The following is a 20494-nucleotide window of genomic DNA, read 5'->3' as shown; positions in this document are numbered from 1 at the left end:
CAAAAGCAAAGATGATGTTGTATTGAAATTTATAAAATATGATAAAACTGGGAGAAAAAAATACAACGAGAAAACAAATTTCATCTATCTATCCATTTATTTATTCCATTATTTATCTCTCAAATGAAATATTGCTCATGCAATCAACATTTCACTTTTAATCATATTCAAATAACTATAAAACATTTTGGTAATAAGTCGAAAAAGATTTATTTGATTATTTTATAATGTGTAATGAAATTCAATTGAAAATTATGATTAATTATTAAATTTTCTGAGTTATATGCCTAAACAAGCTATAATTACCAAAATTTAGCCCACTAAGCAAACTTTAAAAACTTATTTATGACTTATTAAATTAATAATTATGCAAATTTGTTGAAACAAGGCATTCCTAATTTTGATAATAACAAGCATTAATAATAGCAGTATATTAAAAATTTCAGCTTGCATCGTTCGGATAACTAACAGATACCTTTACACATTTTTAAAATTTAGTTAAAAATCTGATAATTTACATTGCATTGCAGTTCTAATATGAAAAGAGGTTTTTAAGAGTGAATTAGATAGATTAGTCATGAAATATTAAATTGATAATTTCACTCCCCGCCAACTTTATCAATTCTAGGAAGTGGTCAAATATGCAAACAAAAAAGTGTATTTGTGCGATTTATATGATTGGTACACTTACTAATGGTTTCAAATAAATTTTACTCAAACTGAAAAAAACAACGCACATCCAACTTATTTTCTATTCTTAAACCAAAAGTTATTTGAATGGTCATTCTTCAACATTCAGTCAGTAGCACAGCACCAGCGGTTTGTCCTTAAAAGTATTACAAGATAGGTAAATAATTTCTTTGCTTAACTAATAAGTATTTACTATGTTCTATTGTTTGTATTTTAGAATACTTGTCCCCGATTGAATGTTTCTGAGAATTGGTTTTAAAAGTTTTTGCTTGTTTAACATTTCTGTGCAAATTAATAGCTTTCAAAACTAGTCTTTTATTAGTTTAGAATATTTTAAAAGTGAAGCTTTTCTACCCTTAAGGTATGTTTTTCTGTATATAACGAATAGCTCTTAGACATTATAAATGCCAAAGTTTCTAAAGATTCTAAATAAAGAGCAGGAAAAACACTTTTTAGACAAGAAGGTAATTTAACTAAGGGAAATAGAGAAAGTAAATAAGGTAATTAGAAATAAATTAAGACATAAAAACATATACAATTAAAATCAAACATAGAAAATAACAATTGAAATGACAAAAGCGACACAACAATAAATTGCATGTAAATAAAAATTGTAGGTATTAGGTAATTTCAGAAACACTGAAAAGGCTTCATATAAGTTATTTATTGCATCATATTTTATACTGTGTTCCGCGGATATTAAAATTAAACTAAAAAAACTTGTTTTAATCTTATAAAATCTATTTAAATATTTGTGGAAATTTATCTGGAATGCGATGCTATGTATGATTTTTCATTATGGCTGAGAAATAATTCTATTCCAGCGGATATTGTTTGGTATTTATTTACACTGGAAATACAAAATTTAGCTCATAATCATTAAATATTAAGATGAGTTTCAGAAGGATTTAACTTAGATAATCAAAAAAAAAAAAAAAAATCAGCGATAAGTCTATAAAATAAAAATGTGTGAGGTGTAGTTTTAGATCTATTTGTTTTAATAATACGTCTTCCTGTCTAAACTATTTTTTGTCAAGCAATGTAAAACTTTCACTGGTTTAAGGGTATAGTGGGTGTTTTTACACATTAGCTAAAACATATCCAATTTTTTACTTTGAGTTATTTAGATAGAAAGACTATTTGAAAGGTACAGTGTAAAATGTTTTAACAAGAACGAAAAAAGTCACTACACCACTTTTGAGGCCATAATGTTTAAATCCTAAAACTCAACCAAGAATAAAATGAAGCTTTCTAAATAAGAGACCTAGATCTCCTTTGCTTTAAACATGAAAGCCCTGAAACTTGAAGATTAAAATCAACATTTACAGAAACAATTGCTAATTGTTTTAATTGTATAAGACAATTCTATCATAATGAAAACTGGAATATATAAATGTAGATATTGTTTTCACATTGTGTGAACACTCAGCAAACAAGGGTTTGCATGCTAGAAAAAGGTTGACAAATAGTTTCCGTGTGACTTTTTAAAACCACAAATATATCAATTTTAACTATCTATCTATCTATCTTGCTATCTAGCTAGTTGGCTATCTTTCTATCTACGTATGTAGAAACCACAAGAATATCAATTTATTCGCGTTATTTCAACACTATTTTTCCTTTTTTTGAAACTATAAAAAAAAGGAGAAACTTAACTATTTGAGATTTTAACGCATTAAGGGAAGGTATACCAGGAAAAAACCTATGTTTTCCAAGCATCTAAAGAGATAAGACAATGGCCAATAAATTTATGAACATCCCAATAAAGGTACACAAAATTGCCCCTTCTGTAATTTACAATTAGTGAAACGTTTTTCACCTCAACTTAATAAACCAACCAATCATAATTCAATGAAAGTCTCCAAAGTTATTAAGCTAACGAATAAGAAAACATTATTTTAACTTTAGGGACTTTTGAAATAAGATAGAACGAAACAAATAGTATTGTTGTTGTGCTTTAAAATCAATTTTTTTCTAAAGTCGACAATCTTTCATTCAATTATGGGTTATTAAAGGATGTTTTTTTAGTATTCCTACAATTTAATTATTTAAAGATTTTATTGATTTATTCACCTATTAATAATTTGTAATTTTCATATCAGCATATTTTTGTGTTATTTTCTTTCGTAGTTGCTTTCTTTCTTGATTTGGAATTGAAAATACTTCTACAAAATATTAAACATTTTTCTTGCAGTTTCTAAGAACACATTTCTTTTTTAACACCTATAGCATTTGAATTAAATTATCCTAAAAGATCATTAGAATAAAAAATAATCTTTTGTCAGAATCAATTTGTTTGAATCGCGCAAATCTAAACCATTTTTAGATTCATTAGCATTCTGTAAATCAATTTATTTATCTTAAATTGGTTAATATTTATCTTAGTTGTTTATGATTATAAATATTTGTTAGTCACACAATATCCAGCAAACGACAGAAAATTAAGTTTTTTTTTCAGGTGCATCATGGTTCTTAGATATTTCATCTTTATTTTGAGAAGGTATATCAAATTTCTGACTTAATAAAAAAAATAGCTCCAAAGAAATATTAAAACCCCCCAAAATAAAATATTTTATCTTACAATAAAAAGTTTTATCTAAGTTCCATCTGTGCCTAAGCCTTTGTAAGCAGAAGACGAAATCAAAATAAGCCAAATCCTATAGAGTTTCTAAGGCTACCTTCATCTTGTATTGCTTCAAAACCCTAATTTCTAGGCTGCTAAAAAATTAAGCATGAAGAAATAGTTAGAAAAAGTTTAGCTGTTCGTGGATAAATTGTAGAGAAGCTATGATAAAGCTGTCTATTTCTAATCCTTGTCTTATCATCTCTATCATGAAGTAGACTGTCATCAAGCTAATGTTTGTACAATATTACAAAAAAAGGTTCGTTTGTCATTTTCTACTACTTTTTGTATTTAATAATAATCAATATTTCATAAATACTTTTGCACTCTTTTTTGAAAAGGTAAATAAATATCATATAATTCTTTTTCATGAAGAAAAAAAAATATTGCTAAAAAGTTAAATTTTATTGTCAATATTGTCTAAACACATTTCAGGTGTCATGTCCGTTCTTTTGATTTCATTTGAACCAAAGCAAATTAGGTCTTTTTCAACCATGAAATAGCTTACAGCAATGAAAAGTCTATTTAGTCATAGATTATCAAAATAAATTGCAATGAGATATAAAAAGCAAAGATGACAACATCCCATAAGCAAAGCTTAGCATATTAGCCAATTAAACATAAATATAGACATTTTATGCCTCTTTGTCATAAGGACAATACTACTAAAAATCATATCAATTTGATGATACCGAATTAATAACAATAGTTTGAAATTGATAGGACAATTCTAAAATGCTTAAATTTAACTTTTTAAAGTTGTTTTCTCGTATTCATTCGAATCCGGTGGATAGGAACCGGTTCTCATCCATACGAAAAAACCATGTCTAGCATCGTATTATATCCAGCTGTCTACGAATATAAAACTGGTTTTAATCTAATAATTGTACTTTATATATCCGCGGAAAGCTGTTTATAATACGATGCAAGAAATAACTATTATCGTTTCCAAAACTTTTACAGTAGTTTCGATTCTCAAATTTCTATATTAGGGTAAAATTGTCGATGATAAAAATGAAGGATAAATTTGTCCGCTACTTTCCTTAAAGCGAGAAAGATAAAAATCTATTAAAATTCTAGGAGAAAAGGAAAAAACAAATGAATTTTTAGAAGAGCTATATGTCTACTATGTAGAAGAAAAAAAGTCATAAATGACATATCGTCAACATAACGTTATTTAAGTGACATAAAAATAGTGCATCTCAATTATTGGGCAATACAGGGTTTAAATTCGACAGAATCAAAAAAAGTGTTTTAAAAGGTTGAAGAAACCATAGAGAGATGGGACAATAGGCTGTTTATTACACTAGTCCCAACAGTTTTACACTTACGTTTTATTATTTGTTTGCTTAACAACGTTAAGGACTATAGTGAATTTTGTTTTTTTGGCTCATTAAGTTCAGTGTTCAAATGTTTCAATCACTAATTTTAATCTACAGAAGGGATAATTTTGTTTATTATCATTGAGGATGTACAAATTAAAACAATTTTGCTTAATTTAAAATTCTTTACATCCCTGCTTAAATAGTGAGTCATATGAAATAAGATATTTGTAAGTAGTAATTCTCACACATAAAAATACGCTTCTATAGTTAATAAAAACATTACTACAACAGCACAAAAGCATGCAAATTTTAAATAATTCTTGTGTGATTCCATTAATTTAATCACCATTAAACCTTCTCCTAATTATAGACTCATTGATGATATCTTTTTAATCCATGGGTATTTTCAAATTTCATCAAAATTGGTGGGAAATATAATTTTACATTTTAATTCCTGCTATCAGCTAATTTTAGTCTATCTATATGTGTAACTTTATGCATCTATCTATCTAGACCCACAACTCCACAAATGTGGCGTACACGTAGCCTAAACCGTCGTTGTCGGAAAGGTAATAGGTTCGAATCTTGGCCAAACACAGCATAATAACTTAAGACTCTAAAATTAGTTACAACTGCTCTTTGACATCTAGAGTAAGGGGAATGCCTTAGCTCATAACAGGCTTAACTTAATACCATGCACATTTAAGACTTCCAAACAATATGGTGGTGCAAACAAAGGGTTGGTTGTATGAGGGACGTTTGACTGTTTAACTATAAACTTAAATTAACAATTAACAAGATTTGGTACACTAATATAATATCTCGTATCCCGTTCTCTATAGCTTATCTATTAATCTATCTATCTAATGTATACCTGATTGTAGTCCTATCAATAGCACTCCTTGGAGCTGTAGTATTTTCATTTAGTGAGTAATTACTCCTTGCTTTCCCCTCCTATCTATCTATGTATGTGTACCTGATTGTAGTTCTATCAATAGTACTCCTTGGAGCTGTAGTATTTTCATTTAATGAGTAATTACTCCTTGCTCTCCCCTCCTATCTATCTATGTATGTATACTTGATTGTAGTTCTATCAATAGTACTCCTTGGAGCTGTAGTATTTTCATTTAATGAGTAATTACTCCTTGCTCTCCCCTCCTATCTATCTATGTATGTGTACCTGATTGTAGTTCTATCAATAGTACTCCTTGGAGCTGTAGTATTTTCATTTAATGAGTAATTACTCCTAGCTCTCCCCTCCTATCTATCTATGTATGTGTACCTGATTGTAGTTCTATCAATAGTACTCCTTGGAGCTGTAGTATTTTCATTTAATGAGTAATTACTCCTTGCTCTCCCCTCCTATCTATCTATGTATGTATACTTGATTGTAGTTCTATCAATAGTACTCCTTGGAGCTATGGTATTTTCATTTAATGAGTAATTACTCCTTGCTCTCCCCTCCTATCTATCTATGTATGTGTACCTGATTGTAGTTCTATCAATAGTACTCCTTGGAGCTGTGGTATTTTCATTTAATGAGTAATTGCTCCTTGCTCTCCCTTCCTATCTATCTATGTATGTATACCTGATTGTAGTCCTATCAATAGTACTCCTTGGAGCTGTAGTATTTTCATTTAATGAGTAATTACTCCTTGCTCTCCCCTCCTATCTATCTATGTATGTGTACCTGATTGTAGTTCTATCAATAGTACTCCTTGGAGCTGTAGTATTTTCATTTAATGAGTAATTACTCCTTGCTCTCCCTTCCTCCCTGTCATGATGGCTGGATTTGGGGGTGTGGGGCGGGGGCTTTGTGTACCTGAAATAAATACATAAAAATACAGAAAATGTTTGTGGATATTTAGAAAAATAATGGGTATTATCCTCTTAGAAATTTTTTTTTCAATATTGAAAATTTGAGTACCCCCCCCCCCTCCCCCCCCCTCCCCCCCCCCTCCCCCCCCCCCGACAGCGAACTTGAACTCTGGCCGCAGCGCTCGGCTCCCTAGCCTGCCTAGCCGCAGCGCTCGGCCCCCTTGCCTGCCTAGCCGCAGCGCTCGGCTCCCTTGCCTGCCTAGCCGCAGCGCTCGGCTCCCTAGCCTAAAACCTAACCTAACCTAAAATAGTTGTCTTCGGTAGTCGGGGGGGGGGGGGGGGGTACAAAATTGAAAAAAATTGAAAAAAAAATTTCTAAGAGGATAACGCCAAATAATGAATATTCAAATACATTTGAGCCCTTTGCCAAATATTTTTAATGTAAAAGTTTTTAAGGACAAAAAAAATTCACAATAATCTGATAGATACTATAAAAAAATAATTTCCAGGAATTTATTTCCAAAAAGAAAAAAAAAGATTTTAGTTCTGGATTGCGGTTAATACAAAACACAGAAAAAAAACAGACATCTATATTTGAAAGCTGATAGTAGGTATGATTTTTTTTCTTCGTGATCTAAAATTAGATATACTGATAAGTACATTTATGAATATTGAAATAATAATAAATAGATAGATAGATAAATAGAATGATTCTCAGATTTTTGCGGAGGTGGATTCGTGCATTTAAATTAGACATATGATCAGACATAGATATAGAAATTGATTCAAAAAGATTTTAAGAAAGGAACATATCTATGCTTAAAGTAGCAGTATGTCTGTCTGTCCGTCCGTCCGTCAATATGTAAACAACTTGTTAAATGTTTTATTTTTTCTGAACAATGACGCGTTTTAATAGTGCTACTAGGGCCTTTAGAGACGAAGCTGATAGTTTAAAGGTAAATCATATCATAAATAGTTTTGTTTAAATTTAAATATGTGTATAGTATACCTTTTAGGATAGATTGATATACACATGAATATAATTTTTAATTATTACAAACTAGATGGATTAATAGTTGATGATTTTTATTTTCTGCGGAGGTGGCTTCATGCCTTTAAATTAGACTTAGGGTGTTCACACAATTCTACCAATTATTTATTTTGTAGAAGTAACTAAATCATTATAATTTTATAAATTTGCAATACCCTTACAATAGTACTTTTCTAAAGTTTAGGTGTCTTCTTATACCTATACCTGCGGAGTCCTAACATTAGGGGAAACCCAATATCACCTAACCTAACATGCCCTTAAGTAAAAGAGAATCAAACGAAAACTCACCCTCTCTCCCCTTCCAAACCTTATTTTTAGTCTTATTTAACCCTTTCTGTCGGGCCCCTTGCCGCACCTTAATCGGTCGGGGGGGGGGGGGCGTTCAACGCCCCCCCCCCCCCACCGTTAAGGGTTAAATTAAGAAAGGGTGAGCTAGTTCTGTGATTTAAAACAGGCTTTTAGGGAACTGCCTATATTATAATCATTTTTAGAAATTCCCCTTTTAAAAAATTTCGTACAAACACTGACTTTTTCAATGATGTGGCCTTATTTCTGTTGCTAGATTATTTATTGATAAACCATATACAGGAGAGAGAGACCTTATGCATGTTTTAAATGCTTTCAAAGCAAAACTTCAATTTATTTTTAGCATATCATTTCGTCTTCTACTAATTAATTTGACTGTCTTAAGCTTAGCTGTCCATTAAGTTTTTTTTTGTTTTTGATATATTTAATTACATATTGTATAATTAATTAAACCTCCTATATAAAAGCTCAAAAAACATTGTATTATATTCAATGTATCGTGTTCTTATGAATTTCGTCATTCTTGTTTTTTTATAATTCCATGTTACATATATGTAATTCAGGCCCAATTTAAATACTTTTCTAATTTTGTCATCCTTCTGTATATGGTAGCTTGACTAAACTAGTACAAATTTATGATAAAAGTAAGAAATAACGAAAAAAAATTTAAAATAAAAATTTTTCTAGTAGGTCTCCGAAACCGATTAATAATAGTAAAACCAGTTTTGTTAGCAAGGCCTTCGGCCCATCGGGGTTAACAAAACTGGTTTTAATATTATAATTTTTCACTCTAATATCGCGGAAATAAATAACTATTCTAAATTTTTATGATTGATGCACTACTTTTGGACATGCTCCTCCCTTCTAATGACGAAGCCCAATCTGTCCCACTTTTGAGCAAGACGATTCCTATATGACGTCATAGAAAGGGAAAAGAAAAGGGAAAGGGGGGGGAAATCTCTTCAAAAGAGATGGGAGAAAAGAGAATCGTCTTGCTCAAAAGTTGGACAGATTGGGCTTCGTCCTTCTAATAGATTGTTAGAAATTCATAAACAAGGATGACAACATCCATAAAAGCGAAGCTCTGAAACGGTAGGACAAACGGACATTAACACTTGTATAATGTCAGAACTGAATAATCAGAATGCGAATGTATAAGAGTCAAAGCAAAATTGTAAGTAAATTTGATGAAAAACTGCTTGATACAGGATAATGTTTATGGACATACTTACATTTTTAGGACTTGATTATAGAGTTGCTTCGCTTATAAAAATGTACTTTGTTGTCCCAGGAATCAGTATACCAAAAATCAGACCAATCAGATAATTAAGCCACATACAAATTTGTTGTTAAAAATGTAAAAAAATCAACATGTTTAAAATGGACGTACGGACATTCTGGTAATGATTATAGAGTTGCTACGCTTTCTAACTTGTACCTAACTATTACAGGAATCACCATGCAAAATTTGAAATCGATAGGACAATTCTAACATGCCTTAATTAACGAAAAAAGCTATTTAAAAAAATAAAAAAATCAATATGTTAAAAATGGACGTACGGACATTTTGGTAATGATTATAGAGTTGCTACGCTTTCTAAATCGTACCTAACTACTAAAGGAATCACCATGCAAAATTTGAAATCGAGAGGACAATTCTAACATGTCTAAATTAACGAAAAAAGCTATCCGTTACGGACGGACGGACGGACGTACGGACGGACGGACCGACCCTAATTATAGAAAAGCTTCGCTTTTAAAAATATAATTACAAATAGAAAGATACAAATGAATAGATAGATAGATTACCTAACACAATTATAGCAGCAAGGGCAGCAGCCCCAGAAAGGATCAGCACAGCAGTCTGAGGTGAGGAAGCAGCAGCCAGAGAAATAGCAGCACAGAGAGGCTAACAGCAGCGAGGCAGCTATCAGCAGCAGGATTTGCCACCAGGTTAGGGCTAGGGTTAGATCGTCCAGCGGCTCCTAAAATGTTTTTTTTTATTAGTTATTTGTTATCTTACAAATTAAAGTGGTTGTATTTTAGATAGTTAATTTGCCAGTAAGCACTAATAATTGGATGTACAGATGCCAGTGATAGATAGATCCATTTTTGGCAGTAAGTTACTGTCAAATTTACATTCATACAGAAATTTTTACAACAAAAAAAAACACCCAATGCAGCCGTTTGTTAAAATTGCCACTTCCCATTTTTATATTTCATATTTTAATGTATATATCTAAATCACTTTTAATTGAAAAAAAACAACATATTTTTGTTAGGTTTTAGGCTTTTCGATATAAATATTTCTTTTAAAAACACTTGTACATACAAGCCTTACACAATTTCTTTTATACTGCTTATAAAACATAATCCTGTTGCATAAAAGTGCAATTCAATAAATTAAAATTACTTGCCTGTTACATATTTTATATTCAATCAAGATAAATAGAAATTCTAACAAGAATAATTCTAGCCAAAACTGGAAGATTTATCGACAATTAAAATTTCAAACATAGATTGTTTAAAATTAAATGAAGTTGAACTAACTAATTTAATTATAATAATCAATAAACATTGAAAATTATGGCAAATAAAGCTTATTTTTGCTACACTACTTCTTGTTTCAAAATATTCACTGACATACAACTTATATTTTACTTTCAAATTGTTTGTTCTAATTTACATTTGAATTAGAATATTTATGAGTGTATATTGGACTAAATGCAATTTATCGTGCTCATAAAATTTTTAGAATCCTTCTATGAATTTTATCCACATATCATTCTACTTTAGTTTTGTTAAACATTTTCTTAAATGATTTTTATTATTTTTAAAATAATAATAATCTAATCCAGAGGATCTACCTATTATTAGTCTATCAAACTTTTTATTTATATACATAAAATCCATATGTTTATATATCTATCTATCTATCCATCTATTTATATATCTATCTATCCATGTATCTACATGTATGTTCATCTATTTAATCGACTATCCATCTACTTTTCTGCTTATCAAATCGTTGCAAAACTAGCCAAAAAACCTACCAGCCTGTCTATATATCTATCTATCAGCCTGTCTATCCATCCATCTATCTATCTATGCATATATCTATCTATCCAAAGGCCGCAAACTGAGCCAAAACATGAAGTTTATCACTTTCAATCTTTTTAAACTATCAAACTAATGCACTAACATCCAAAATAAAATCGGTTACAGCCATTAAGGAAAATGTATACTGAAAAATAATTTTTGCGCATTTTCAGATGGTTTTTAAAAGCAAAGGTAAAGTTTACCAGGGAGGGATGGGACATTGGGCTGTTTATTACACTAGTCTCCATGGTTTTATAATATCAATTTCTTATTCGTTGGCTCAACAACTTTGGGGACTTTAGTGAATTTTAATTGGTTGTTTCATTAAGTTAAGTATTCAAACATTTCAACAACTAATTTTAATCTACAGAAGGGGTAATTTTGTGTATTACTATTGGGGATGTACATAAATTTATTTAGATCCCTGAGTTTTGGTTCTTGTTTAACTACTTGTGTACATATTGTCTGTATTATTAGTTACTACAAATATATTCTCACAAACTTATTTAATTTTTAGAAGACATGTCCCAGTCTTGGAATAAAATCGGTTAAAGTCACTTTCTAATATGCCCCTTATTTTACACCAATCTCCGACAATCTAACTCTTTATAAAACAGCTAAATAATTGTAACTGCGTTTTTTTTAGATAATTTTGAACTACTATGATGTTCGTCTGTACATATGTCAGGACCTAAATATATGTCTTAATCCTAAATGTTTTTTTTCATTTAAATGAATAAACATAACAATTTTGCTTAAATTATCAAATTTACATTTCTTTTGCAGTAATGTGAAAATTACTTATCCTTTACCTATACCTTTTAGGGTCTATCTATCGTGAAATGTAAGGAGTGAGACCACCTAGGAACACTTTTTTTATCATCCATGTCTATCAGTAGAAAAATAACAAGATGCGAGTTCATTAAAAATCAAATTTAATTCTAAATGGGGCGCGGTAGGGTCTATATTTAGGCCAATTAGCTTAATGAATTCTTTTTGCGATATTTTAGAAAGATGCAGCGCTTAATATTATGCAACAAAAATATCTATAAGTAGAGCTAATAACATATGGAAATGATAGACAAAGTAAGTAGGGAATTTCAAATACATTTAGATAAAACAAGGATGACAACATCCATAAAAACGAAGCACTGAAACGGTAGGACAAACGGACATTAATACTTGTATAGTGTAAGAACTGAATAATCAGAATATAAATGTATAAGAGTCGAAGCAAAATTGTAAGTAAATTTGTTGAAAAACTGCTTGATACAGGATAATGTTTATGGGCATACTAACATTCTTAGGACTTGATTATAGAGTTGCTTCACTTATAATATTGTTCTTTGTTGTCCCAGGAATCAATATACCAAAAATCAGGTGAATCGGATGATTAAATCACATAAAATTTTTTTCTTAAAAAAGTAAAAAAATCATCATTCTGGTAATGCTTATAGAGTTGATACGCTTTCTAAATCGTACCTAACTATTAAAGGAATCACCATGCAAAGTTTGAAATCGATAGAACAATTCTAACATGCCTAAATTAACGAAAAGAGCTATCTCTCTGTGACGGACGGACGTACGGACGAACCGACCCTAATTATAGAAAAGCTTTGCTTTTAAAAATATATCAACTACAAAAAAAATTATGTAAAGATTACTGTACAATTTCATTTGTTTAAATCAGAAGCTTAATTCTTGTTTTAGTTAGTATTAACAAAAATCAATATTGCCCATAATAATACTAATTATTTTCAATTATAGTTTTCCAGATTTATTTAAAATAGATTTTTAATACTTTGAATTTGCTGACAGAAATAATTTGTAAATCTTTGAATTATTTATAAACCTTAAATTTCTACAGAGCATCTTCACTATTAGCTCATATGAAAGCCACATCCGAACTTAGATAGAAATTATAGAGTAGCCCCGTTCCTCTAAATCGCACAGGTGTACCATATAAAATTTTTCTTTAGCATAATCTATTCCAAAAAAAGAATAAACATAATATAAAACATAGCCCCTATAATTGAATACGTATACAACAGGCTTTTTGCTTCTTTTTGGTAAATAAAAAGTTCATTGATAGGTAAGAGTAATCTGATAACAAAGCTTTTGTAGTACTTAAATGATCTATATTATTAAAGTATGTCCGTACGTCCGTGCTTTATCGACAGAATTAAAATTAAATTTGCAAATCAACTTTTTGCTTGTATATTTGTTTCTTTTCATTTTTATACACTTTTATTTATTTTTAGACTATTTATCGCACTCCTTGATTTCTTTTTATAAACTTAAATAGAATTATAAAACTATATAAGGTTAAAATATTAGCATTTATAATTGCTTATTATGCTAGATAAATAATAATTATAAGCATATATGGTAGCCATTGCCTAAATAATTATGTTCTATACTGAAATTTAATTAGGAAAGGCCTAGGGGTATTCTATGTTTCTCAGCGTAGCTACTCTATAACTAAGTTCAACACAAGGTAAAGGAGGGGGTAAGTGAAGGAAGGCAGATTTAAGGCAATAATTAGTTCTACAAAAAAATCACACTCCAAAAAATCAGTAGCAGTATCCAGGGGCGTCCAAGCTTTTTATTTTGGGGGGGGGTAAAACATTTTTAAGGGGGGGGTAATTCGGTTTTGGGGGGGGGTAAAATGGCGCGCGAAGCGCGCCGCCAATTTTTTTTACCCCTCCCAAAATTTTTACCCCGGGGGTAAAATTTGCTTGGGGGGGGGGGTAATTACCCCCCCCTGAAATCTGTTGGCAGGGGTAAAATTTGTTTACCCCCCCAAAAATTTACCCCCAGAGTAAAATTTTTGGGGGGGTAATTTAAATTTTATCAAAAATTTAGTACTAAAAATGCGCGCGAAGCGCGCAAAATTTTTTTTTTGGTAGAGATTTTCTATTTTGGGGGGGGTATTTACCCCCCCAAAATTGTTTGGGGGGGGTATTTACCCCCATATTATTGTTTGGGGGGGGTAAACACCCCCTCCTAAATGGTTGGGGGTGCCTACGGCACCCCCAGGGTAGGGGTAAATTTTAAATGGGGGGGGGGGGGGGTTAATCGCCCCATTACCCCCCCCTTGGACGTCTATGGCAGTATCTTAACTGATCCAAAGTATAAATGCTTAGAAAAAGGTGGTTGGGTTTAATTTAATTTTTACATTGCAAAATGGATTAATTATTACTTGGATGTTACACCAGATTATCATGTACTCTTATTATGCAAAACTTGTAGCTGACTAAAATAACAATCCCCACTATTAACTCCCTTTTCCCATCCCCTCCCCGGTCCTCCTACTGGATAAAAGAACTGATATCCATTGAAGCAACCTAAATTTACGACAATTTTTCCCCTGCCATAATATCCACGTATATTCTATATCAATACATAGCAAATTCAATATACCACACATGAGGTTTTACCTTATGTGCATGTGTCACCTTTTTTTGTGCTGTATGTGGATTTTAAAAAAGAGTTTTGGCTTTGGGAGTAAAAAAAGCAAAGGCCACCCCAAAGATACATTTCTTAGAAATGGAAGGATTTTGCACAATGAGTTTTCTGTAGCGGAGCTACTATATCAGTTTTGCGTGTTTGTGTGTCCTTATTTTGCACAAAAAAAGTTATTATTTTCTAAAACTGCAATAACGTTTCATTTAATTAAAAATTGGTAAAGAGAAGTATAAATACCCCCTCACTCTTTTTTAATGATCACAAACCCCATTTAAATTCATGTGCAAGATAATGATTTTTAAATAAAGGATTATTCGATGAAAAAGCATGCTAACTCTTCATTTATAGTTAATAGTTATATACTAATCAAGTACATAGAAGTGGGGTATAAAAATTCGGAGATACCTTTTATAGTTAAGTTCATCAATAAGATAACATCAACCCTTTTAAATTCAAAGCTTTGTGAAACAGGAAGATCAATCTTATAAATAGTTAGATATTTGTTTGTTCACCTTTGCAATGCTTTTTCTGTTTTGCTTTTCGGGTGGGAAATAATATTGGACTGTAAATTAGATTAGTACCAAAAGTTTCTTAAATACCCTCCCTCATTTAATATCCTTAATACTTTGGGTACTTTTATTAAATTCTTGATTGGTTAATTTAAACTGCAGTAATATATCAAAACTTTTATCAACCAATAGTGTTAATCTATTTATTATAATTGGGGATGTAAGTTGCATAGTCTTTACATTTTCTTTTATAATTTATTATCTGAATAATTCTCCTTGTCCTAAAATTTAATTGAAATCCAAACTAAGATTACTAGCAGCACATATGTAAGCTTTAATTTTTACATATGTGTCTGCAAAAAAAGTTTAGGTTTTAGAATGGATGGGAATCATGTAGATACATCCCTATGTAGAGCATAGTTATTTCTCGAATCGTATTATAAACGGCTTTCCGCGTATATAGAATGTACAATTATTAGCCAGTGCCTTCGGCACCTCGGGGCTAAAAAAACTGGTTTTAATCTTATGATTGTACATTGCTATATTCGTAGAAAACTGGATATAATACGATGCTAGACATAGTTTTTTTTCGTATGGATGAGAACCGGTTCCTATCTACCGGATTCGAATGAATACGAGAAACAACAATTATCTAATTTTGCATGACAACAGAATATATTTTTGGAAAGCTTTTCTATAACTTTTTTTCATTTCTTTTAAATCTGCTAATAAACAGCAAGGTACATTTTTCTACTATATAAGTAACAAGCATCCGGACAGACAGATTGAATAAAACGCTACTAAAACAGAGCAAAAAAGCTAAATATTTTGAATGTAGATTTCTTAAGTTATAGTTACTTTACAACAATGCATATAGTTTATATAATTATTTTGGTCAATTCAACCTGTTACAAACATCCATAAAACATGTGCAACTTACCTTCACAACCAACTCCGTAGCATTCATATTATTGGCAGTATTGTCTAGGTTGTCTTCACCAGTAGAAACTTCACCCTCAGATAAGTCCTATCCAGTTCATTCATTTAGAATTTATCCCAGGAATTTAGGAAATAAGGCACCCAAATAAAAGATGATTAGATGTATGTCACAAGGTAATTTAATCCTAACTTAATTATTAAAAGTTAACCAAATCTTTGTTGACTTTTGTGGAATTATTTTTTAATGTTTTAGGCTTTTAGGTGATATTGTCTCGGTACTATGTACTGCATTTTACTTGTCTATCTGTCTCATAAGTATATTAATGTCTTAGATACAACAGTATTGTTGGCGGTTTCCCTGAAATTTATAGTCCAGCATAATAAGTAAAATCAAACGTTATCATTTTGAAACCTATTAAAAAAGGGAGGGGGGATAAAATGTTTTCGTGTTTTTGTATTTTACCTCATGCAAGGTTAGTCATGTTTATATTTGGTACAAAGTAACCTGACAAGGGTAAGAAATTGCAGGTAAAGGCCCCGCAGGGTCAGAGCTTCCAGCAGTGGCTAGGTAAAAACACTGACCGATTATTTTTAATTTATTTTAAAAATAAGGGGGGATGTTCTGTGCTTGCTAGGCACTTTGAGGGAAACTACCGTATTTTTAAATCCTGATATCTATCTCAATTTCTATCAATCTGTCAATCTGTACCCAGTTATCTGGTCAACTCCCATTTCCCATTTTTTGTACCCAAAATGCATTTTCTATCTATCTATCAGCCAATTTATCTTTCTATCTATCTGCCAATTTCACTTGGTACACCAAGTCGAGCACAAAACCTCCCCCCCCCCCTATAATTTTAAAATAGATTAAAAATAAGGAGAGAATTGGTGTAGTTTTGTTTGATTCTTGATTACTTTAGGTCAGATAAAATTTGATAATATTAAATACTGGGTAGCCCTGCAGGTGTTAGGTTAAAGAGGGATGAATATCAGGAATAAGGTAAAACCAACAAGTGAAATAAATCTAAAATAATATTTGGGGGGCAGATGGAAAGGCCGTATATTATTATTCTATATGTTGCCCCCCAACGATAGCTGAAAAACACGTATAGGTTTCGTGATTTTTTTTCGAATTAATTTCATTGTTGGTTTTATAAGCTGGATGAAAATAGATGAATGTTCCTGTGACTGGTCAGGGCTGTGGCTGACAACAGCTGTTATTTCTACACCAACAGGTTCAAAGTCAAAGTTTGGATCTTGCCGAATAAACTCGTCTAAATAATGAATTAAGGTTGTTCATTGTGTCTCTCGAGCAAGATCTCGGAAACTACACGGAAAAATTGGTTTAAAATTGAATATTATCTGGGTTCATTAATATAGAAATTTTCAACGCTAGGAAAAAATCTACTTGAAAAATTTAAATTTAACATATCAGATCACATATCAAATAAATCATTGAATGGGGTTAAATTTCTGCTGAGACAAATTAAATAAACAAAACAATAGTTTGTTTATATAATAAAATTTATTGATATTGACCTCTATTTAAACAACGAGTTTACATTCTAACAAGGATAATTTTTTAAAGTTTCTAATAAGTTTTTAAAAAGCAGTAGGAAATAAAAAGTAACTTCGTTCTTTCTATAAACTGCCTAGAGACGATCTTTGGGGTACAGACATACGGACATCCCTAAGTTTTTGGAAGATGCTCTAATAGAAAACTATATAAGAAGTATAAACTTACCTAAATCTAATTCTTTTCTGTCTCTATCTTGCAGAATGTGCTGTGTTGGGTTGATTATACTTGAATCGGAATTGTTTGTACTTTCTTCTAAGTCTGTTGCATTGTCCTAAATAAATAGATGGATAGGTAAATAAACTTTAAGTGGTAAGACAATGGCCGATAAATTATTGTTCTTCATTCCTTCTTTAGAATAAAATTATTGGTTGGTAAGTTTGGACACTCAACTTAATCAATCAACCAATCAAAATTCAATAATAGTTCCCAAAGATGTTAAGCCAATGAACAAGAAAATGTTATAAATCTATGAAGACTAGTATAATAAACAGCCCAATGTCCCTTCCCTCCCCTGCGAATAAATTGTTGGATGTTTAGTGAGATATAAATATGGCTATATAGTGATATACTTGTTTGGGTTAGAACTATCTGTCAGTATTTTTAAAAGCGAAGCTTTTCTATAATTAGGTTCGGTCCGTCCGTCCGTAACGGATAGCTTTTTTCGTTAATTTAGCCATGTTAGAATTGTCCTATTGATTTCAAACTTTGCATGGTGATTCCTGTAGTAGTTAGGTACGATTTAGAAAGCGTAGCAACTCTATAATCATTACCAGAATGTCCGTACGTCCATTTTAAACATGTTGATTTTTTTACTATTTTAACAACTAATTTTTATGTAATCTATATTTTATAAGCGAAAAAACTCTATAATCAAATCCTAAAGTTGTAAGTATGTCCATAAACATTATTCTGTATCAAGCAGTTTTTCAATAATTTTACTTACAATTTTGCTTCGATTCTTATACATTTATATTCTGATTATTCAGTTCTGATATTATACAAGTGTTAATGTCCGTTTGTCCTACCGTTTCAGTGTTTCGCTTTTATGGATGTTGTCATCCTTGTTATACTATTTTTTAGGTCAGTGGTATTGTCCTTAATGCTGATAAATAGATAGGTAGATAGAGAAATGGATAGCTACATAGTAGACAGATGAGTAGAGTGTTAATAAAGATAATTAGACAGATTAAAGGGTAATCCAGTAAAAGAACGAATTTTTTTTTTACTTAAACACCAAAACACTAAAATATCCTATTGTAGAACATTTTAATAAGAAATGTAGATGTTCTAGTCAATTAAAGTCCGAAAGGGGGCCCGACTGTTAAGGGATAATAATTTAGTTTATTTACTGATTAAAAATTTCATTAAACGTATCTTACTACCAACATAACACCAAATGAACATTAGAATCACTATATTAATTGTCTAAAGATAAATTTGTTGTAATAACAGACAATAGACACTTTAACTTTAGAAACAAAAATCAACTAAAAGCTCTATTTCTTAAATTGAGATATTAATTCACAAATTATAACAGGTGTTTTATAACCCAAATGTAATATGTAAATTCACTAAAAAAGTAGGATGTATAAAACTGCACTGTAGGCAGGTGTTGCCTCTGCAAATGTCAAGCTAAAGCTGAATAATATACTCAATTCATTTAATCTAAGTGTTAATACAAAATAGCAAACATAAGCATGCCAAAATAACCTTATATGGTCCTACTCAAGGCTCGGCAGCCGCCTGTAAGCCTCATGAAAAGAACCTATTACAATTTCAAAAATCAGCTTGAAGTTTAAACCTGACCAAAAATGGCAATTCCGTACAATGGGTAAATTTGAGATAAACCAATGGAAAAAGTTTGCTACTTTTTACTATTTTATTGAATATATTGTATGAAGACCCCAACAACTAACAAAATTCTAAAATTGGCAGAGAATTGATGGAACTAGATTCGCAACAATTTTGCAAATGCATGAATATTTTGTTGCAAATTTACATTTTTGTCAATTTTATGTAAATAAAGTAATTTTCACAAAATACGTAATCTGTTAATTATCATCCCGAAAATAAATCTACAAATATAGATGTATAACCCAGACAACTACCTTGGTCCAATGTTTTGGACATTTTTCGTCTGCTATCAAATTGCTTTCTGCTCTTTTGTAGCGACTTGACTGTACCAGTATTTCCGACGCTATTGGCTGATATTCAAAGACCTAATGGAAAGTCGGCACAGGGTCTACTGGGTGGGAGACATACAATTGTTGAACTCCTTCTCCCTCTAGTGTTCTACTCTAATATCCCCAAAATAGCTGGGCCGATTGTGGAGTGCTTTTTTGGGAAGCTTTATTCTAAGTCTTTAGATCTAACTACAATCATCTTTTTAACTTTCTTATAAAAGTCCTGTAATACAATGTACATTAGTATGAAATAAAATGGATCTTGATGTAAGTTTAAACTATAAGTTCAGGACTATTTATAGATCTCTTCTTAAAAGGATAACTCAATAGATAGAGCCGTTTGAGAGATTTGTAAGACTGCTGTTATGTAATAATCTAGAATAGATAAACTATCTCTGTATTGATACAAATACAATATAAATGTCACTTTCAATAGAGAATGCAAAATAATACAATAGAGGCCTGGGCACTCGAGTTATATCAGAGCTGTAATAATTTTATTTCAACTTTCATTTTAAACTCCAATCTTAAAACTTATGTAAATATTTTTCTATATTAAAACTGATTTTTAAAAATAAGGTTGAATATTTACCTTTCTAATCCAATGTTCTTCATATCGGTCTATGTTTAATCCTAAAGTCAATTTGGATCAAAAGTGCTTCAAAAATCTAATCGCAGTAATAGCAAATTCAATTTCATATATTGGCAGGTATGGGATTTTTGTTAATTGCCTTATTTAAAGGTAAGCAATGTATATTATTAAATTCTTAAAATCAACTTATGATAAATAATACTAGGACAAAAATTAGGGAGTCGAGTGCTGACGTTCTATTCATATGGCAGCTATGCTTTTTAACTTTTTTTGTATCACCAATATGATGTTGCATTGCGCCAGATTGTGATG

The 20494-nt window shown here is 30.9% G+C and overlaps 1 protein-coding gene across 2 annotated transcripts in view; it reads right to left on the bottom strand.

Annotated features, from left to right (window-relative positions):
• LOC145314580 (uncharacterized) overlaps positions 1 to 20494 on the bottom strand; it is a 53773-nt gene that overhangs the window by 17457 nt on the left and 15822 nt on the right. For both annotated transcript variants that reach the window (XR_013877812.1, XM_080154559.1), the window contains exons 6-10: positions 17573 to 17678; positions 17013 to 17102; positions 15830 to 15918; positions 9623 to 9798; positions 6329 to 6460 (exon numbers count right to left, since the gene is read on the bottom strand). Coding sequence is in view for 1 of the 2 variants with exons in the window: in XM_080154559.1 (XP_080010685.1) it covers positions 6329 to 6460; positions 9623 to 9798; positions 15830 to 15918; positions 17013 to 17102; positions 17573 to 17678 (593 nt within the window). In the remaining variant the exon portion in view is untranslated. The remainder of the gene's footprint in view (positions 1 to 6328; positions 6461 to 9622; positions 9799 to 15829; positions 15919 to 17012; positions 17103 to 17572; positions 17679 to 20494) is intronic.

Source organism: Acartia tonsa, chromosome 3, assembly GCF_053477335.1.
Source record: "Acartia tonsa isolate MP-2025a chromosome 3, ASM5347733v1, whole genome shotgun sequence".
NCBI classification, from domain to species: Eukaryota; Metazoa; Arthropoda; class Copepoda; order Calanoida; family Acartiidae; genus Acartia; species Acartia tonsa.
Note: the sequence above shows the minus strand (reverse complement) of the source record. Positions and strands in the feature narration are given on the sequence as shown.